At 40.1% G+C, this 19,576-nt stretch overlaps 1 protein-coding gene across 8 annotated transcripts in view; it reads left to right on the plus strand.

The window, feature by feature from the left end:
• Positions 1-91: 91 nt before the first annotated feature.
• PPP4R2 (protein phosphatase 4 regulatory subunit 2) overlaps positions 92-19,576 on the plus strand; it is a 38,729-nt gene continuing 19,244 nt past the window's right edge. The window contains exons 1-3 of one of the 8 annotated variants that reach the window (XM_072989440.2): positions 92-206; positions 1,343-1,424; positions 3,561-3,614. In XM_072989440.2, coding sequence (XP_072845541.1) covers positions 1,423-1,424; positions 3,561-3,614 — 56 coding nt within the window. In that variant the 5' untranslated portion in view covers positions 92-206; positions 1,343-1,422. Of the gene's footprint in view, positions 529-1,342; positions 1,425-3,560; positions 3,615-19,576 lie in introns of all 8 variants that reach the window. The other 7 variants (XM_072989438.2, XM_078385201.1, XM_072989439.2 and 4 more) reach the window with 7 other exon arrangements.

Raw genomic sequence — 19,576 nt, forward strand, 5'->3', positions numbered from 1 at the left:
GGGGGTGAGAGCGAACCAAACGGAAAGCAGCTCCCGCCCAATCCGAACGGGAGCTGCGGCTGCTCGCTCGCAGACACCTCCCCCCCTCACACTTTTCTCCCTCTCGCGCGCACCGGCTGGGCGGTGACGTCATGGCCAGAGCCCCGCCCTCCCTCCTTCTGACGAGCGCGTCCCCGCACCGGCGGGAAGAGGAGAGGCTTGTTTCGGTGTGTTTGCGAGAGGGCGGCGGGAGCGTGCACGGCGACGGCTTGGGCGCCATGTTGGAAGGTTGCTGAGCCCGGTAGTAGCCGGGGGAATTCTGCGCTTCTCTCTCTCTCTCTGTGTGTGTCTCTCTCTCTCTTTCCTCCCCGCCTCTCCACCGTTCGCCTCGTTTTCTGAGGGGGAGCCGCTGTCGCTGCGAGGCTCCTGGTGCCTGTGAGGGCCCGGGGAGGAGGAGCAGCAGCGGCAGGAGGTGGTGGTGGAGGAGGAGGAAGGGGTAGCGGCAGCGGCGGATCATGGATCTCGAGAGGCTGCAGGAAGCCCTGAAAGGTGGAGGCTGTGGGGTTTGAGGTGGGGGCGGGTGGGTGGGTTGGGGGGTTACCGGGGGGTCACGGGAGGGGGAAGGGACCGGCCTTTGGGGGCAGGGGGTGGACAGAGAGGGGACCTGGGCCTCTCTTTCGGGGTACCCGTTTACGAACCACAAGAGATCCCTTTCGAGGAAGGGAGTAAAAAGAAGAGAGATCTTTTTTCTTCCTTACTTCTGGCGAGGCGTGGGAGGAGAAGGAGATGGACACCCTTCTTCCCTGCCCTTGTCCCACTGGAGTCCCGAGGAGTTTTGTTCTCGAGGGCCCGACTTTTGTCTTTCTAGGTGTCTGTTGGAGAGCCTGGGTCACTTATTGGGATCCCAACATGCCCCAGACACCAGAGGTCCCCTTTCAATCCGATCCTCCTTGTCCCTTTCCTTAAAAGGGCCTTTCCTCTGGCTTTTGCACTTTCTCCCCAGTAAATGTCTGTTTTCCCTTGCCATCTCCCATTTCTTCCCCCGTCTTCCATTTCCTGCCAGCTTTCCTGTCCATATTTTCTCCAGGAAATCAGTGGATTTCACTGTTTGACTTTCACCTTTTTGCCCAGCCTGAGGCAAGTGGCCTGATATTAAGAGGCCAGCTTTGAAAAAGAAGTTGAATATATGTTTCCCAGAAAGGAATATGTGTTTGTTGCCATTTGAAAGTCCCTAAGGGTTTTATGTGTGCATTTTTGTGTTTGTAGGAGTTTTCTATTCAGTATATGGAGCTAGCAGAAGGGTGACATCTTGATTAACAAGGAAGATATAATTTAAGCAACTACTTTTCTGTTCTCTTTGCAGATTTTGAAAAGAGGGGGAAGAAGGAAGTGTGCCCAATACTCGATCAATTTCTTTGTCATGTTGCCAAGACAGGAGAGACAATGTGAGTGAGTTTTCATTGACTGGCAGTCTCCTCCTAAATCCCTGGATATGTTATGAAAAAGGCTAGGATGAAAACAGATGTTTTTCAAATGTTGGAGTACTTGATCAGTTAAATGCATGTATAATTCCACATTATAAATGTTGCAATTTAAGTGTTTCATTTTCTCTTCAGATTAACTATGAGACTTAAAGCTTGCTGCCCTTATCAGAGCTTGAAAAATGATTTTCCCCCCCATCAAGTTGCTTGCTAGTTTAATTGACCCTGTTGAATAGAGTAAGTCCAGTGGGATTTCTTTCAGTTTTATAAAATTCTAGCCATTGCTTTCTGAAGTAAAAACTGGAAGAGCACTGTGTTTTGCAATCAGTTTTCAGAGCTGTGAGTTAATCTAAAGTTTAGACATTGAGTCAGGCTGTTGCTAGACTTCTTGTGTAAAAAGATGAATTGATATTAACCATCTTGTAGAGAAAAATATGTGACCTTTATTGCTCTCTACTAGGCTTTGATTCCCTAGCTAATGCAAAATTTTTCAAGTTTTCACAGACAGATTTAACCATGCACCAAACACTAACAAAACTGTTAATAACAAAACACAGAGTCTCCACACAACAACTCTGTGCACAGAGTCTAAAGCCAGTTATTAGTCTCAACTCAGTGTGTAGTCCGGTTGCATCTGACTTACAATGACCCTAGTGGGTTTTCAAAGCATACAGAATATTTAAGGAATGGTTTTACCAGTTCCACTCCCACCCCACGGTGAGTTTCTATGTCTGAACAAGGATTTGAACTTACATAGTCAGAGTTCTAGTCCATCACTATTCAGTGCAGCACATTGGCTGTCTAGTTTCAACTACAGTATACTTAGTGACCCATTGCTGAATCAACATTTGTGTAATCCCCATTGATTCAATGGGTCTGCTCTACTTGGAACTATCAGTCATGTTTAGGCGTTAATAATTAGTCATGGAAGCTGCTTGCAGAATCCTCCTTTTTGATCTACAGTTAGGGTCATATGTGCTGTTTTGTTTATTGGTCCTTTTTAGGCCCACTTTACAGATGGAAAAACTAATTCTATTTCAGATAAATCTGTCTGATTTTGTGTCTGTCTTCCTTTCTCTTCCCACCACTTTCTGTTGCTATAGCAAAATCAGGAAACCCATCACTATTCTCTAGGTGATGCAGCTACCTTTGAAATAAATAAGGCAGGCATATATGTACACTTTTTAGCTGCTATGTATATGTACTTTGAGTCCCTTTATTGGGAGAAAGGCAGAAAATGAATAAACTAAAGAGGTCATCTGAGCTGAATAACATTATTTTTGTGTGAGAATTATTAGTTTCTTCTGTTGGACTGCCCTTATTTGCCCAGGTCCTGAGAGTTAAGGGTCATTATTCCTTGATGGTGCTATGATGAAACAACAACATTGCTTCATTGAGGACTGAGAGGGCACTTGGAAACAAGGGCTGAGCTTTCCTGGATACCTGTACAGTATCTTCTTCAGGCCTCCTTTGTCCTCTCTGTATCCTCCCAAAGATCCCAGGAAGTTTCATGCAAAGATGTGCACCATTCTTTTTTCTTAGCACTGCTCACTTAATCACGTTCAGAAAGTAGTAAACATAACTTTAGATTGACAGTGCTGTAGAGTAGGGGTCCCCAACCCCCGGTCCGTGGCCTGGGCTGCCAAGACAGATTTCCCACCCACCCCTGCATGCACTCCCCCTACACAGCCCCTTCACGAGTTTGTGCGAGTCCCCCGGAGCACCCCTGCTCTTCGTACTCCCGCTCCTTCGCGCATGTGCCCACTCGCTCCTTTGTACATGCGGCCCCCGCTCCTTCGTGGATGGGTGTGAGTGTGCATGCCCCATGTGAGTGTGTGCACGCCCATGTGAGTGTGTGCACACAAGCGTGAGGCTGTGCCTGTGTGCGAGCGGGGGTGTGTGCCCTGTCTTCCCCAACCAGTATGTGGAGTTAAAAAGGTTGGGGACAACTGCGTGTAGAGAACATGGATAGTAGCAAGTGATAGGGTGCTGTAAAGTAATGTATGCTTGGAACAGTTGTGGATTCATTGGCAGTAACATACTAAAGTTACTAGCAGGAGCCATCTTAGACCCAGAGATCCTTCTGCTTTTTCTGTCTAGGCATGCTGCAGATCCTTCTGCTTGTGATCCATACTGGTGGTATAGCGGTATATGGTAATTTATAAATGCTTACTTACTTTTATTGAACTTATACCCCACCCCTCTAGACAAAGTCTACTCATGGTGGCTTACATGAGTAACAAAACACAATAAAATAAAATACATAATAAAACCTACTAACTAACAAACTAATTTCTATATACATTGTCAAGATGGGATAGTTAAGAAACAGAAAATCAGTTAATTGACTGGAGGGAAGGCCTGCCTAAAGAGACAGGTTTTTAAATGGCTTTTGAAAATGCCCAGGGAGGGAGCCAGACGGATTTCTATTGGGAGCCGAGGGGCCAGAGCCGAGAAGGCCCGGTTTCTTATTCTTTCCTTCCGGGCCTCTCTCAGCGTAAGGCCCCTCAGCCATCCCTGCTGGCTTTGTCGAGTGATTTAGGTAGACCTAGATACTGTACGTTAATATATAAATCTGCATTAGTACTGTTACTTTGCAGTGGTTACCCAGTGTAAAGTAATGGATAGAGTGACAGGTTAGATATTAGGAGTCCTGCATTCAAACCCCATGAAGACATAGAAACTCATTGGGAGATGGAATGGTAAAACCATACTTAAATATCCTGCTTACCTTGAAAACCCAATTGAAGCCACTGTAAGTTGGTTCGGACTTGTTAGAACAGTACACACATGCACATTGTACAGTGTCATAATAGTCTATGATGCTTTATATAAAGTACCAGAAAAATCAGTTCTTTGGTTTTAAGGGCTTAATTATTTTAATCATTTATAGTTCAGCATGGAAAAATAACAGGGATGAGCATGGGTAAATAAGTTAAGAGTATGGGTTTATTTCACATACACATACAGTACTTAGATTGATATAATTTTACGTTGCATTAGGTGCCTGTTGTTCTTAGAGACAATTGCAGGCTTAATGAAAAGCAAGGGGGAAGGGTCAGATCGTTTAATGGAACAGGATACTTTTCAGACAGCTAATGGTGATGGAGACAGGGATGCAGGTTATTGAATAGCCAGCTTTTGCATAGAAATTGTTGTTGTTTGTTTTATTTACAGGCTGCCTTTCTCCTGAAAAGGGGATGCAAGGCGGCTCACAATATTAAAAGGAATGAAATTAAAAAGATAATATGTTAAACATTAAAACAATTAAACTATATGCTAATTAAAATACAATTGAGCAATTAAAAATAAGTAAACACTAAAAGCAATCTTAACTCTGTCTTCTAAGTATGTCATCTAATGCTAAATTACAGCCCTTCCCTCTGTTGAATACATCTGCCTGAGTTTTGCTTGCCCCTGGTTAGTAGTTGGATGAGTACAGGAAATTTCAAGGAGCTCCAGATAAGCTTAAAAAAGAATTCTGCCTGAAAGCTTGCAGAGCTGTGGTCACTCACAGTACTGTAGTAGACTAGATGAACTAATGGTTTGACAACACATGCAGTTGTTTGCTCTCTTGTGGCAGAAAAAGGCAAAAGAACAAAACAGAATTATGAATATGCTTGTATGTTTCTGGATTTTTCTTGATTGTTTTACATCTCTGGAACAGTTATCCACTGCTTCTCTTTACTTTTTGCAGTTGTATTTTGTTGAAAGGGAGGAAAATCTCCTTTGTGTACTGCTAGTGAGTGCTTGCTTTCTTGTTCCCAGGCTGTGATGGGGAGCGGCGGCGAGAGGGAGGGTTTACTTCAGCCAAAAATGGTTTTCAATTAGTACTGTTCTTTCACATCTTACATTTCAAAATGTAACTTTTCTTCAATAAATGACCATGACATTTAGGGAAAACTGTAGCCCTGAAATTTATTACGAGCTTAGACTCAAACAATTCAGCTCAGCAAGGGCAAAATTTTTAAGTACAGTATGTCGCTAAACTTTTCTTCTTAGCTGTTTACTGATCAAGCTAGTCTAAACCTGGTTAGAAGGTGTTCTGTTTTTGTAACTGTAAAGTTTGAAATTTAGAGCTCGGGGTGAGGATGTAAATAATTGCTTTTCTTGTTCTCATGTGCAGAACAAAAAGGGATGAGGATTTTTTTCTCCCCTCTCGTGAAATAGTAAGACCATAAGAGAGTAAGATGGTCGGCCTTTATGTACATATTTATGAAACCTGCTTTGAGCTTTTCTGTAAGTGTGCAAAACTTAACTGCTGTTAAAAAGTAGAAAAATAGACTGGATTATTTCAGTTTTTGTTATTAGATTATTCTTTTGCACTTTACAATGGCTTAGTTTCATAAAGGAAAAAGATAATTTTGTACACATTGTGTAAGAGCATCTACAACAGAAATAACACTGACAATATTGGCATTGTAACCAAGAGCTTAGTTAATTAGTTTAATGAATTTAATTAAAAATTATTTGTGTTTTATGATGCTATGATAGCTGTTATTGTAAATAATTGTGCATTTCTGTTCTGTAAATTGACCCTTTCATCAGTTTAACATAGCCTATAGGATAACTGCCCATTTTGCTCTAATAAAAAGTTAAAAGTTGTGTTTTTTTAATTTTAGTACTGTATCAGCATTAATACTCACTTTTGGAGACTTTCCAAGTATGCTTTTTTGCTTTTGGTGGACTCTAAAAATAAAATGTTATGGTTAGGGCATTGTTGCAAGTACCGTGTTTCCCCGAAAATAAGACAGGGTCTTATATTAATTTTTGCTCCAAAAATGCATTAGGGATTATTTTCAGGGGATGTTTTATTTTACAGTCATGTCATCTGGTTGCTGCACAAGGGTGGAGGGCAGGGTTTCACTTAACTGGGGCTTATTTTTGGGGTAGGACTTATATACATGCATCTTGAAAAAATCATACTAGGGCTTATTTTCAAGTTAGGTCTTATTTTCGGGGAAACAGGGTACATTGTAATACAAATAATTACATGACAGTTTAAAATCAGCAATTAAAAGAAGCACTGTGATTGAAACATGTTTTGTTAAAAAAACCTCTACTTAGTTTATGTGGGCTGGATTCTCCAAGTGAGATGCTGATTCTTTAAGATATCTAGGGCTAAATCCAAGAGCCACTGAATTTATTTTCCAACAGCAGTAGAAGTGCTATTAATTTTAATAAATCTGCTGTAGTTGGGATTAAAACTGGATTGAGCCCATAAAAGTTTCCTGAAGGGACATATACAAAGAGGAGTTTTCATTTTTGAGCTGATCTGGTATATAAGTTTTAGTTATGCTGAATAATTGTTTAGAACACAAAAGTGAACAGTTAATTGTAAGTTTATTTTATTTCAGTCATCTGAGCTCTTCGTTACTAGCAGGAGTATTTTATATTTAGCCCTTTAGCATTTCTTTAAAAATACTTTTGAAACAATTTAAGTTGTGTGTGGGCTGTCTTGATGAATAGTTTTACTAATTTGGCACATGGGAGAAAATAATAAGTCTTTAGTTTGAAGCAAGTTGATGAAGGTACAGTACGAATGTGCTTAGAATTTCATTGAGTGATTTAAACATGTTTGGTTTAAGGCAGCAATAGAAAATGTATACTTTTTAGCATGCTGGACTGCAGCTTCCCTCTTTTGCTAGTTGGTGTGCTGAGTAGGACTGAAGGGAGTCACAGTCCAAAAACCTCTGGAGGCCCACATGTCCCCATCATTGGTTTAAATCAAGTTCCCTTTGTAAAAGTATTTTTCTGTGAGCTGCAGTCTATTAATAATCATTAATTTTCATTTTAATTAAATTTAAAATTCTGTGTCCACTCCTTTCAGGTTTGAGGCTTCCTAGGAATCCCTTTTGCCCTGTGGAAGCCTTTGGGAACCTCTGGACACTGAGAGGGGGTTTAATATCAGCACGGTCAGTCCCCTGTCTGGCAGCAGGACCACAGGTGGCAATGTTCCAATTTTAAAGACCTCCCCCCCCCCCCCCCACTATCCCAAGGCTTCCCTGGCGAGTCTTGGAACCTGATGGGGAGGCTAGGAAGTTTTAAATTTAATTAAAAATAAAGATTAATAGTGCCTGTTGATGACATCATCACCATATATGCTCTGTAGTTATACCAGCTGGATTTCAGCCAGTAAATCAGAGTTACCTATTGTATGTATGATCCTCTCCCTGATACTATTATGATATGTCTTTCAGTCCTGGTTTTTAATTATAACTCTCAGATAAGGTTTGTCTTTAATAAATAAAAGTTATCAAACTTTAATGAAAGACACTCTTTGTGATTTTTTGGACTGTGCAGTAAATGCCAGTAATGAAGGATGATGACAAGCAAGAGAAAGATTGTAACCTCTCTTTCAAACATGTTCAGAAGTATTTGTACTTCCTGGATATCTTCTTTTTCTTACTTTATCACTTGTTCCAACAGTTCTGTTGGGGAACACGTTTTTAAATGTGTACTATAAGATTCCTAGATTTTGGCGATGAACATATGTTTTTCACCTATGATGGTTAATTAAAATAATTATGGGGGGCTGGGCATGAAGCATGGGGAAGGCTGGGACAAGGAATGCTGTGCTTTATAAGCTGCCATCATAAGAATCAAGGGCATGTATGAAAAGCATATAACTTCCACTTACTTACACATTGTGCTTTTGATGGATTAACGAGCCTCAGTAGACAGATGCTTCAGAAATGCACCTAGATCACAAATTTGGATTTCAGAGCTGCTTGCTAGTCATGTGGCTTTGTGAAATTCATAACTTCTGTTACTATTTTTGTTTTTGAATGAGGAAATATTAGAAATAAAAGACATGCAGCTCTAATTTGTGGTTTATATATATGAAATAAGTAAGAGTGTGTCTCTTACAGAGGTATGTTAAATTTGAGTTATGAATTTTTGGCAAGTACATGTCAGAGAAAAAGCACCAGTAGGAATATCTCTCATTCCTTTATTTGCATTTGTGACCCTAGCTAGATGCTGACTCATTCCATTTCATTCTTCAGTTGTTACTGAAACTGTGTGCATTTTTCAATCCAGTGAAAAATTTTGAGCATATGGCTGCCTCATCCTCACCAATTCATGTTGAGCACACATCTGCTCAGATCACAGGTTGTCCCCATTTGAAGTTATGTCTAGCCAGATTCCCTATTTTTCCGTACTCCAGAATTGAACAGTATTTTATTATGTACTTTTCCAGTTTCATTGGAATCTCAGCTGTTTTCAGTTTTCACATATATAGAGTGAATGAAGTTCAGTTTCCAGTGGTAGGTATTACTTATTGTGGTTGCTGTTGAGTGTGAATTATTCAGATTTGAGTACATCTTAATAGTTGCAGTTTAGCAGATTCTAGTGTGCAGCTGATAGGCAAATATCTTTCTGCCTGTCATTAGTAGAGCAGAGGTACATAGCACTTGTAAGGAGAAGGCCATGGGCATGTCCAGGCATGTTATAGGAACTGAGAAGTCTGAGTTTCCTTTCCATAGTCTACCCATACCTCCTTATAAAAGTTCAGAGTGTGAATAATTTCAGCAGGCCAAAAAAAAAAGGTACATGCACTTATTACTATTTGATCTGATCTCTATTGTGCCCTAAGGGAGAAGAGCAGTTGAGCTCTCTTGAGCCCCATGTAATTGTAGATCACTTACTTTACACGATTGTTGGCTCTTATTCATCAAATTGGGTGCAGGTTTTAATAAATGTTAATCAACTGTAGAAATCCAGTGTAACTGATTAGGAATGGGCATAACAGAAGTGAACATCAAATACTTCTGTTTTGAAAGTTCTGTTGCATGACGATTGCTGTTTTTTTAAAGGGATCTAATAGCAATGGTGGCATCTGAAACACTGATATCAGTCCACTAGAGTTTTCTTCTACTGGCTAAAACCCCATTGCTTAGCACAGTAAATAACACCACAGAGGGCCCATTGTATCAGTGGAACTTATGGAGAAGTTGACTCACCAAATTGCCACTGAGCAATAGAATTTCAGCCACTGTTTTTCTAAACTTTTCTTTTGTAATCTTTGAAGAGTTTTGTAAAGTGCTTGTCCTATTGATTTGCACCTGTATATATGTAGGCCACTGCCTCTCCAGACTAGCATTTGTGTTAGTAGTTTTGCTTTAGCATTTTCAGTAACACGCCTACTGTTATTGTTTGCTGTTTTACACTGAAATTCCCCATCCAACATAAAAAATAGAATGCAGTTTTGTTAGTCAAAGCATTGTGCTGAATATTGTGAATGTTTTTAAATTCATGCCTATGAATTGATTATCGTCGTCTAATCGTTTAATCGTGTCCGACTCTTCGTGACCCCATGGACCAGAGCACGCCAGGCCCTCCTATCTTCCACTGCCTCCCGTAGTTGTGTCAAATTCATCTTGGTTGCTTCAATGACACTGTCCAGCCATCTCATCCTCTGTTGTCCCCTTCTCCTCTTGCCGTCACACTTTCCCAGCATCAAGGTCTTTTCCAAGGAGTCTTCTCTTCTCATGAGATGGCCAAAGTACTGGAGCCTCAGCTTCAGGATCTGTCCTTCCAGTGAGCACTCTGGTTTGATTTCCTTTAGAATTGATAGGTTTGTTCTCCTTGCAGTCCAGGGGACTCTCAAGAGCCTCCTCTACCACCACAATTCAAAGGCATCAATTCGTCGACGGTCAGCTTTCTTTATGGTCCAGCTCATTAAACGTGATTAACACCAACTTGGCAAAAATATAAATTAGGGGCAGCCTGGTAAACCTACTCTGCTTTATTCAGTCTACAAACAGCTATGGTTTCACTGATGCAGGGTATCCCAGAAATATGAATACTATTGCTTTTGATTTGATATAGCTGCGTGTGCACTATTTGACATAACAATTGCATTTGGACAGTTGCATTTGGTGATCAGTCTTGTAAGTTTCCTTTTCCAATCAGATAGGTAAGTGGGTGAACTCTTGGGTAAGGTCATTTATCAATTTTTCCTTGTTAGCCAGTCTACAAGCTAGTTAAACCACTATTTTGCAATAGTTGCCTCACCTGTCATAGTGATCCCTTATATTAACACTTTACATGTGCTTTAGAACCAGAAAACTCTGGGGTTCAGTCACAGCCAAAACAATGCAGCATTGTTTAAGAAAAGAACAGTTTACTATGTTCACTAATATCAATTGAGGCATAGCTGAAGGCGAATGTGACCGTTGGCACCATCAAAAGACTCGATAATTAAAGAAACATTTAATAATTTTTGCCATTAAGGGAACTTGGTACTTTTATACAAGAATTTGTTGCTGATGAGCAAGACAATATATTAAAAATATTTTTTTTTGTTATTTGAAGAAGATGCCTAAACTGAAACAATCATTTCTTTTTCACTGGCATGAGAGCAGCATTTTAATGCAAAATGATCAGTAAGCTTAAAGGCTGGCTGAATGAGATCTTTCTCAAGTCTATAAAAATGAAAATGGGTTCAACATTCAAAATTGTTTTAAAATGTCTGTAAAATGATTTGTGGGAGTGTTTTATAAAGTCTCCTAAATGGTGGAAACATATAAGAACAAGATAATTTGTTAAACGTACCCTTGTGGCCTGAAAGTGGAATAATTAATTATGCCATTATTGCTATATCTTCTCATCTGGATTTTCTTTTTTAGATTCTATGTTTCTTTGCCTGCACAGCTGTCTGTAATGAAGATATAATTTGAAAGCCCTTTCTTGGCTAAGGACCTTTTGCAGACATGGTGTCTTTGTGATTCTCAGGGTGAATGTGAAGGGAATCTTTTCAAAAGAAATTGGAGACAAGATGGTACTAGACTCTGTTCTCTTCTTGAATGAGTGAATGGATGAGTGCTAACTAAGAAGTCAGTCCAGGATTTATGCCTGGCAAAACCTCTTTATGTTGAAGATTTGCTTACGATACACTCTCTGTGCTCTAATTTATTTATTTATTTATTTAATTTATATCCTGCCCATCTGGTATATTCTACCACTCGGTAGCCAGGCACGATCTAATCCGCACCTTAGTTTCAGCAACACTTTAGCTTTAAATCCTTTTACAAGCTCTTTGTGTGTGATATTTGCCTGTCCAGTATTGGTAACTGAGTCTGGCTCATATCCTGGTCCCACATCCAGTATACCGATCCTGAGCCAGGACCAGCCTATATTTCACTGTTGAATGCAAAGATTTGCATACAAAATTCTTCTCTTGACTAGATAAGTATGTTATGTAATCTGAACTTCTGCTATACTTCAGGTGATTGGCTTTCAGTTAATTTCAACACATACCCATTGGTATAATTCTAATACTTTCTGTAGGGTAGTATGTTATAAACAGATCTGCTCTCTCCCATACTATCCTACTCTACATTTTTAAAATCAGTTTTGGTCACCTTAACTACACAGTTGTGCTCAGTGTTGTGTGTATGGAAAAAACTAGAAACTATTCTGATGACTATACTTAAAATAACTGACAAAAATAGGCAACCATGTTAAACTTCAGCAGCAATGCTGACCACTCTCCTGAAAAGCCAGCATGAAGTGAAGGCCCCCTCCTCTTTTTGTATTTCTGTATGCCTCAAAGGGAACCCACGAGAAGGTAGTGTTCTATTACATCATAGTAGTAGCTGTTGGAAGAAGTGTGAAAACGAGCACATCTCCTCTCGTTTGCAGTCTTCACCAATGACTTGTGCAAAGTAACTCCTGTTATATATATGATTGAAATAATGACTAGATACCAGGAGGTCCCAAAATTTGGGAATGAATGCTTACACCATAAAAATATTTTTAAATGTTTCCTGTTTGAAAATGTGTTTAAATACAAATACATCTGCTTTTTGAAGAAAATTGTGTAATGTTAACCTGCCCTTCTACTCCGTTACTGTGTCACACAGAAAAAGCAATTCATTCTTTATCTCTTCCGATGCCCACTGTGGGAAAGCTATCCACAGTGTAAAAATGTTATATGTCAATTATTTCAGCATGTTACCAAATACTGGGTCAAATCCTGTTGCAGTAAATTTTTGAAAGTTTACTGATGTAAGTTAAGAAATCTCTAGATGTTATCTGTTGCATGCTGAGTTGCATGACTTTCAAAAGTTATGCCTTTTGCTTAAGTGCACAGTAGGATTTCAGCCATTATCTTGCGGTTCTCTAGCAAAAAAAAGGCTATGTATCATTGCAGCAATATTGTGCACCTGAAATAGGGAAGAAAAGAAAAAAAGAAAATAGAACTACATTAATCTAGTGGCACATTGGCAGGGTTCCTGTTTCTAGATATTTCTGAATGGATATGTGTTTCAAGCTGGACAACAATCTTTGTCACTACATTATCTTCCCATTTATCCCATGGAATACAAGCAGTATTCCTGAGGTTTACCAAACAGTATTTTCCACATAAAGTCAAAATCATTTTAGCTTCTGATGGCTTCAGATTATGCCCATGGACACTCAAATTGGCATTAGTTTACATTAACATTTTTTAGTTTTTCTCTGCGTACTATTTCTTGGAACTGGAAAGCCCATACCAACCCTGACCTCCAAATGTAATGCTATAGAATATTACTTGTCTGGAAATTAGTATTAACATCAAATGCAATGTTTAAAACTGAAGGAAGTCCCAATTTTTATTGTCATTACAGGTGAAGCTTTTTCCCTTGAAAGAAAAGGCAAACAGAAAATAATTATTTAGAACTAAATGAAATCTTCAGAAGTGTCCAAAAGAGTTGGATGTACCCCCGCTATTACCTACTGTCCACAATTGCTGAAAGAATAGGGAAATGCTCTTCGGAGGACTTAGCTCATTGTATTGTCATTGAAATGTTGAATTTTCTATATGTTTGCTAGAATAGAATCATGCATTATGCATTATCTGGCCAAATTTGGGAATAATGGTGAAAAGGATGTGACATACGTAAAGACATTCTGCTCCCCTTTTTGCATTAAAATATAGCCCTTGGTTGCTGAATAAGCTACTGTACTTTATTCTGTACATTCTTCTGAGAGTCTTGTTGTGGCATTTTTGTGATGAATCCATGGTAACAAGAAGAATGAAAAACGTCAGTAGGCAAAATCAAGTTATGGCAGAATGTGGCCAGCAAAGAAAACAGTCTTGTAATCAAACTGATAGAAATGTTAAGTTCAGTGGGAGCTCATGCAGACTATGACAGTGGCTAAGAATTTGCTCTCTTCTAAGAAGCAATAAACACTCCTCTTTTGGAAATCATACCACCATAATTCTAAAATGTATGCTTGCTTTTGGACCATCTAAGTTACTATTGATGCCTTCTTTACATCTGTTCCAAGCATCTTGATATTCTTTTTTGTAGCTCAAACATGTGGTTTCTTGCATAGGATCAAAATGTTGGCAGGATCAGGTGGCCTTTGAGAAGTGTAACATCACATACGACATGTATGCATCAATGGATAGACCACCATAGTTGTTATTCCAGTATAGGAACTCTGCACAATTTAATTGGTGGCAGATAAGGGGTGGGATAAATAGAAAAGATCCTTTTCCTTGTAAGTCCATGGTGCAGCGGAAATAAATAGAAGGAAATTAAAAAATATTGATGAAAATCCTTAATACCACTATTTTTGGAATAATGTGCACAGTTCAGGTCACTGCACCAGCAAAAGAAAGTTGTACACTTCTCTGTGTCAGGTGCTGTGAAAGTTTAAATTGAAGGTGTAGTTGCATTTAAGCTGCACTGGTGGTCTTTACAATAGGCAGTTGGTGGCGCAGTATATTAAGCAGTGGACTAAAGAGGCCCTTCCCTAATCTTGCGTGGTTCCTCTTTTATTCTTGTGACTGCATGCCATAAGTCAGTCAAACATGACTGCTGAGAGTCTGCCAGACACTTATTTTAGTTTTACAATGTAGGGAAGATCATCTATTTCCCAGCTGTAAGACTCAGCAGCATTTTGAAAATGGGGAGAGAAAACAAAATCTATTGTACATACTGACCTTTCCTGACCCTCCAGACTTGCTTATGGAGGGTCATGAAATATGGGTCAGGAGAATAGGCAGAACCACGATATAGCTAGCTATCCTTTATTTACAAAAGGGGATGACATAGTGATTGAATGCAAGACCTGCTTGCTCTTATTCCTACAGACTTGTAGTTATTTAAGGCAAAACAAAAACAAAAAATTAGACACAAAGGACAGACAGTTCATCTTGTATAATAGTAAAAAACAAAAACCCAACCCACTAGATATTCAGCCCTTAATTTTCCAGATTAAGACTTCATACTTTGAAAGGTGTGACAAATGTAGGGAGACTTTTCTTTTCTCTCTGCAACTTTTTGCTGTTCGTTAAAATCTCACTATTATTTTGTATGGACCCATAAGTGTACATATTTTCAATTACTAGACCCTTTAAAATAACTTTAAAGTATGAATAATGATGCTCTATGTTAACCAATGGATATAATCCTGGTATTCACATAATATTTGTGTAACTGGTTGTGTCAATTTCTGCTAATTGACAGAAGAGTTTACAGATTGCATGATCAGGCATGTAACTAAGACATGCCCCAGGACTTGGTCAGTTAACCACAACTAGCTGTGACAATTTTCTTAAATTTTAGATAAAGCAAAAAAGCAAAGTGTGCAGCTTGTATGCTGCTTTATTACACTTAAAACTCTCCCTGGGAGGTTTGCAGTTAAATTATGCAGGATACACATTCCACCCACCCCCACACCCCCCAGAGAGCTGGGAACTCGGTTTACTGAGCTCGGAAGGACAGATGGCTGAGTCAATCTCCAGCTGGCTACCTGAGCCCAAGATTGAACTCAGAACATCAGCAGGGGCTTCGCTGTAGTACTGAAGTTTAACAATAGGTTTCTGGCCTCTCGAATTGGCCTCGTCAGCCACGCTAGATGTTGTTCTAAGTCCTCCATACAGAGCACATTATCATAGTTTCTTGAGACTGAAGGATGCCCAATCAAATCAATATTATTTTCAATGTCATTGTATATCCAGTGTCTAGAAAATGAATTTTTTTAAAAGAGAGAAACCATGCATTATCTGCACGTCTAGCTATTTATTTTTTTATTTTATTTTTTTTACACTGATACCCAAGGGACTGAACTGATTCAGCTTTCCACTCACTAGGATCTAGTTCTACTCAATAGCCAAGTAATGTTACATTATTTTAAAATGTGTAGCCTTTCAAAACCTGTTTGTTATAGTAGTATTTGGGAGAAAATAGTCAGGTCTGTAAAAGTAGGGCAACAATTGTGAAGAAGCCTCTCTTGGAATTGGAAGAAGAATTCTTTTGATGAATTGCGCCCCCCCCCCCATCTTTTCTAGGTAAAACAATCTAGTAAAAAAAATTGAAGGTAGGAAGCCAAAAGCACTTAGATAATATCCAGTGTATTTCAATAATTGTCATACGTGCAACTCTGCATAATAGAAACTGTGGGTGTGTTCTTAGTATAACAAGATTCTGCCTGTCTGGGGAATGGGATAGATCCCTTGAGGCCAATATAGCTGACCTGATGAATCTGTGAGATACAGAGATGATGGATGAAGTCTTTGGGAGACCTGATAATGGTATCTTACAGTCATGGCAGTGACTCCCCTATTGTCATAGAGAATTGAGCACCTTTGGAAAAGAGGATGTCCCCTGATGAAGTGAAAGGCAACATTTTTGACCTGTGGATTACTCTGAATAAATCTTCGTAAAATCCTGTTACTCTTGGATATTTTTGTTTGTTTGTTTTTGTTTTTAAGATATACCTGCGAGGTTAAGACCTTTCCAGTTTATTCTCCATTTTTAAAATGTTTCTTCTATTTTTTCCTGGACCACATTTCATCCCCTCCACCTAACTCAGAAACTTGTAGAATGAGTAGTTCTTAGTCCAATTGCTGCCAACTAGTTCAAAGATCTTAAGCTTTAACTCGAAGGCTGACAAGATTGGGGGCAAAAGTAATGCTTTGCAAAGGACAAACAAGGCTAATTTTACATACTGTAACATCATCTGATTCTTTAAATTCAAGTTATTCTGCCTAGAATTAATGGATAATTTTTAAAAATTTCCTGTATGTTGAGCCTTCATTTCACAGACATGATCCTTTTCTGTGATTTAAATAAATCTTCAAATTAATTGCATCTGTAAATACCCTCAGGTGATCTCTGGTTGCACCAGCTGGTTTTATGGGGAGGGGAATATAAAACATCATAGAAAATAACTGATAGAAGTTAGAAATAATTGTCTTCTCATTTGCTAGCTCTTGATAAAGATTCTGACTCAGACTTAAAAAAAATTGAGTATCGTTTTCTGTCTGTATCCAAGTACATGCAAAGATAAATTGTGGTTGTAATACAAGTCCTTGCTTGTTGAATTGTTTATCAACATAATTTGCTTTTCAGTACTAAAGTAAACCTAGTTACAGCTAGCTTACTATAACAGTTGGTGACAAGAAGACACAATCCTTTTAATTTGCATTCCTTGAGCGTTGCCTGGGGGCTGTACTGCAATGGATGCAGGAGAATGGACAAGACAGAGGTTTTGAGAGTGGGCGCCCCTCCTATCAGTGGTTTGGGAAGCTCCCTCTCTTTTGCAGTTGTGGGGTCCATCTTGACCCAGCACTTACCATGGAGTCCCAAGTAGCATCTGTGATACACTGCCCACCTACATCTTTGGGGATTGCCCAGCTGCGCTCCTATCTTGATGTTGGGACGCTCACCGCTTTGGTCCATGCGCTTGTAACCTCGGTACTTGCCATGCCCGGCATTCTGCAGTTTCTCTTGCCACTGCTTCCTTTTCCTCTCTCAGACGGCGGCTCCACTCCATTGTCTCGGATTCACCCCAGTAAGATGGGCGCTGGGGTAACCCTCGGCGGCGGCGATAATCAGCCTCTTCTTTTGGCATTTTCACCCATTCCCATTGTCAGGTCCATGGATCTTCTAACCAAATTAATTCCCACCCTCCTGGTATTTTGTCCTGGTTCGTAGTTATATCCCCTGTGCCCGCCTCCACCACAGACCACCCTCTTTCCTCCTTTCCCGCCAACTCCGGTTCTGTCTGGGTAGAGATGGTTAACCCCTTCAGACCCGTTTCCAAATCCCGAGTGTCTAACCCCTGATGAACCATTTTAGGAGTAGGTGGTGGAGTAGTCTGCATGCTTCTAGAGCAGGGGTGTCCAACCTCTCACCCTCCCTGGGCCACATTAGAAGATGAAAATTTGGTTTGGGCCGCACATAAAGTTGGTTTGGGCTGCATGGGGGGGGGGCAGCCTTAGCCATCCTCCACAGCCCTGCTCCAAGCGCGCTTACCGGCAGCTGCGATCTCAGACAGCAGAGGCTGCCAGCTTCGACTCCGGTGGCTTTATGGGGCCAGGAGGGGGTCCACCTATTGACGGGGACGGCGCAATGCAGACACGCAGCCCCCCTGTCCCCTCCCACTCCTTCCTTCCTTCCCTCTCTCCCCCTCTACTGCTGTGACATGCCCCGGCCACATTCCGGCCACAAGCACCGGCATTGTAACTTGAAACTTTGGAATTTCTTTAAAAATAAAAAATTGCACTGGGTTGCATTATGAGCTGACCTGGGCCGCATGCGGCCCTTGGGCCGCAGGTTGTACAAGCCTGTTCTAGAGGCTTTCCTGAGGGACGGCACTCCAGCGAGAACCTCCCGGGTCTCGTCTCTGGTACTACAGTTCGCCATCGGGTCCCTTCCAGATCTACAGTTCTAAGATTCTAAGAGTCTTAAGCAATCAACAAATTTTAATTGATCACTAATTGCATGGTGGCCAGTGTTGAATTTAGTGATAACCAGTGTTGGTTGGTTACTTGGTTAATGATTTCTTTTTGCATTTTTATGTCTATTTTCTCCTAGTATTTGACTCCAACAGTTCAACTCTTTGTCTTTTTCTTTAGCTCTTCACATCTTTAAGGATCTGTGTTTTGTATATTTAATGAAGATCAATAGGGGGAAGGAGGCAGTTAGAGATCATTAATAACCTGTCTACTCATTACCTTAAAATATTGTTAAAATATGTGCTGAGTAAGTTTTTGTGAGCTGCTTTATTTGTATGTATTGAGGAAGATTTTTTTTACCCACTCCCTCACAACCATTAATCTCAGTTTTTGACTTTTAATCATAGTTCAAGATATAACAGTACTCAAATATTGATCTTTATGCTCCTGTACAGTTTGTCTCTTGGCTTAGCCTTAATTTTTTTTAAGTACAATTTTTAGCTTTGGTTACAACTTTTAACTGTGGATTCTGGAAAAATATGCAGGTGACATTTGCCATTAGATGCATGCATAACTCATGAAATTGTGTGCATGAACAGTACAAACTGAATAAATGTTTTGTTTGTGCATGAGTAGTTCTAAAGGAATTTACATATTTTTATCTGGTCATGCTCATAGCATGAGTAATAGCAGCTTTGTCAGATCCCTTCTGTGACAGTCTCAGCTGCTCACTCACACACGCTTGAATTGGACAAAGGAAATGGCAGAGGTGAAAGGAGAATTTTTCGTTGTGTCTCTTGTTGCTGGTGCCATAGCAATAAAACGTTCTTTGCTTGAGGACTTGGCTGCTCAGGTGAAAATGGCTGAAGTATATACAGTAGGAGGATATATTTAGAACTGGGGTGGGAGCTTTTCTGTGAGATGAATGGAAAGTGCAATTGAATTGACTCCCTGGATGGTGACCTGATTATCACCCGTTTAGAAGCTAAGCCTATATTTGTTGTTGTTACGTGCCGTCAAGTCAGAACTGACTTATAGTGACTCTTAATAAGTGAGGTATTTAAGAAGTGGTTTTACCAGTTCCACCCTCCAGTGAGTTTCCATGCGAGAGCCAGAGGAAAACTCAGGTCTCATGTATCTTAGTCCATTACTCTACTCACTATACCACACCGGATACAGTGGTGCCTTGCAGAACGAGCGCACCATTTAACGAAGAATCCGTATAGCGATCTATTTTTTTAGATCGCTAATGTGATCGCATTGTGATGTTTTAATGGGTAAAACATCGCATTGTGATGATTGGTAAGCGTTTCACTTACCGATCTTATAGCAATGTTCCTAGAACAGCTGATCGGTAGTTCCAAAATGGCCGCCGGGTGCCCAAAATGGCCGCTGCAAGTGTTTTCGCGCCCTGCCCTCGCTTACTGAGGGGGCG

This window comes from Pogona vitticeps, chromosome 2 (assembly GCF_051106095.1).
Source record: "Pogona vitticeps strain Pit_001003342236 chromosome 2, PviZW2.1, whole genome shotgun sequence".
NCBI classification, from domain to species: Eukaryota; Metazoa; Chordata; class Lepidosauria; order Squamata; family Agamidae; genus Pogona; species Pogona vitticeps.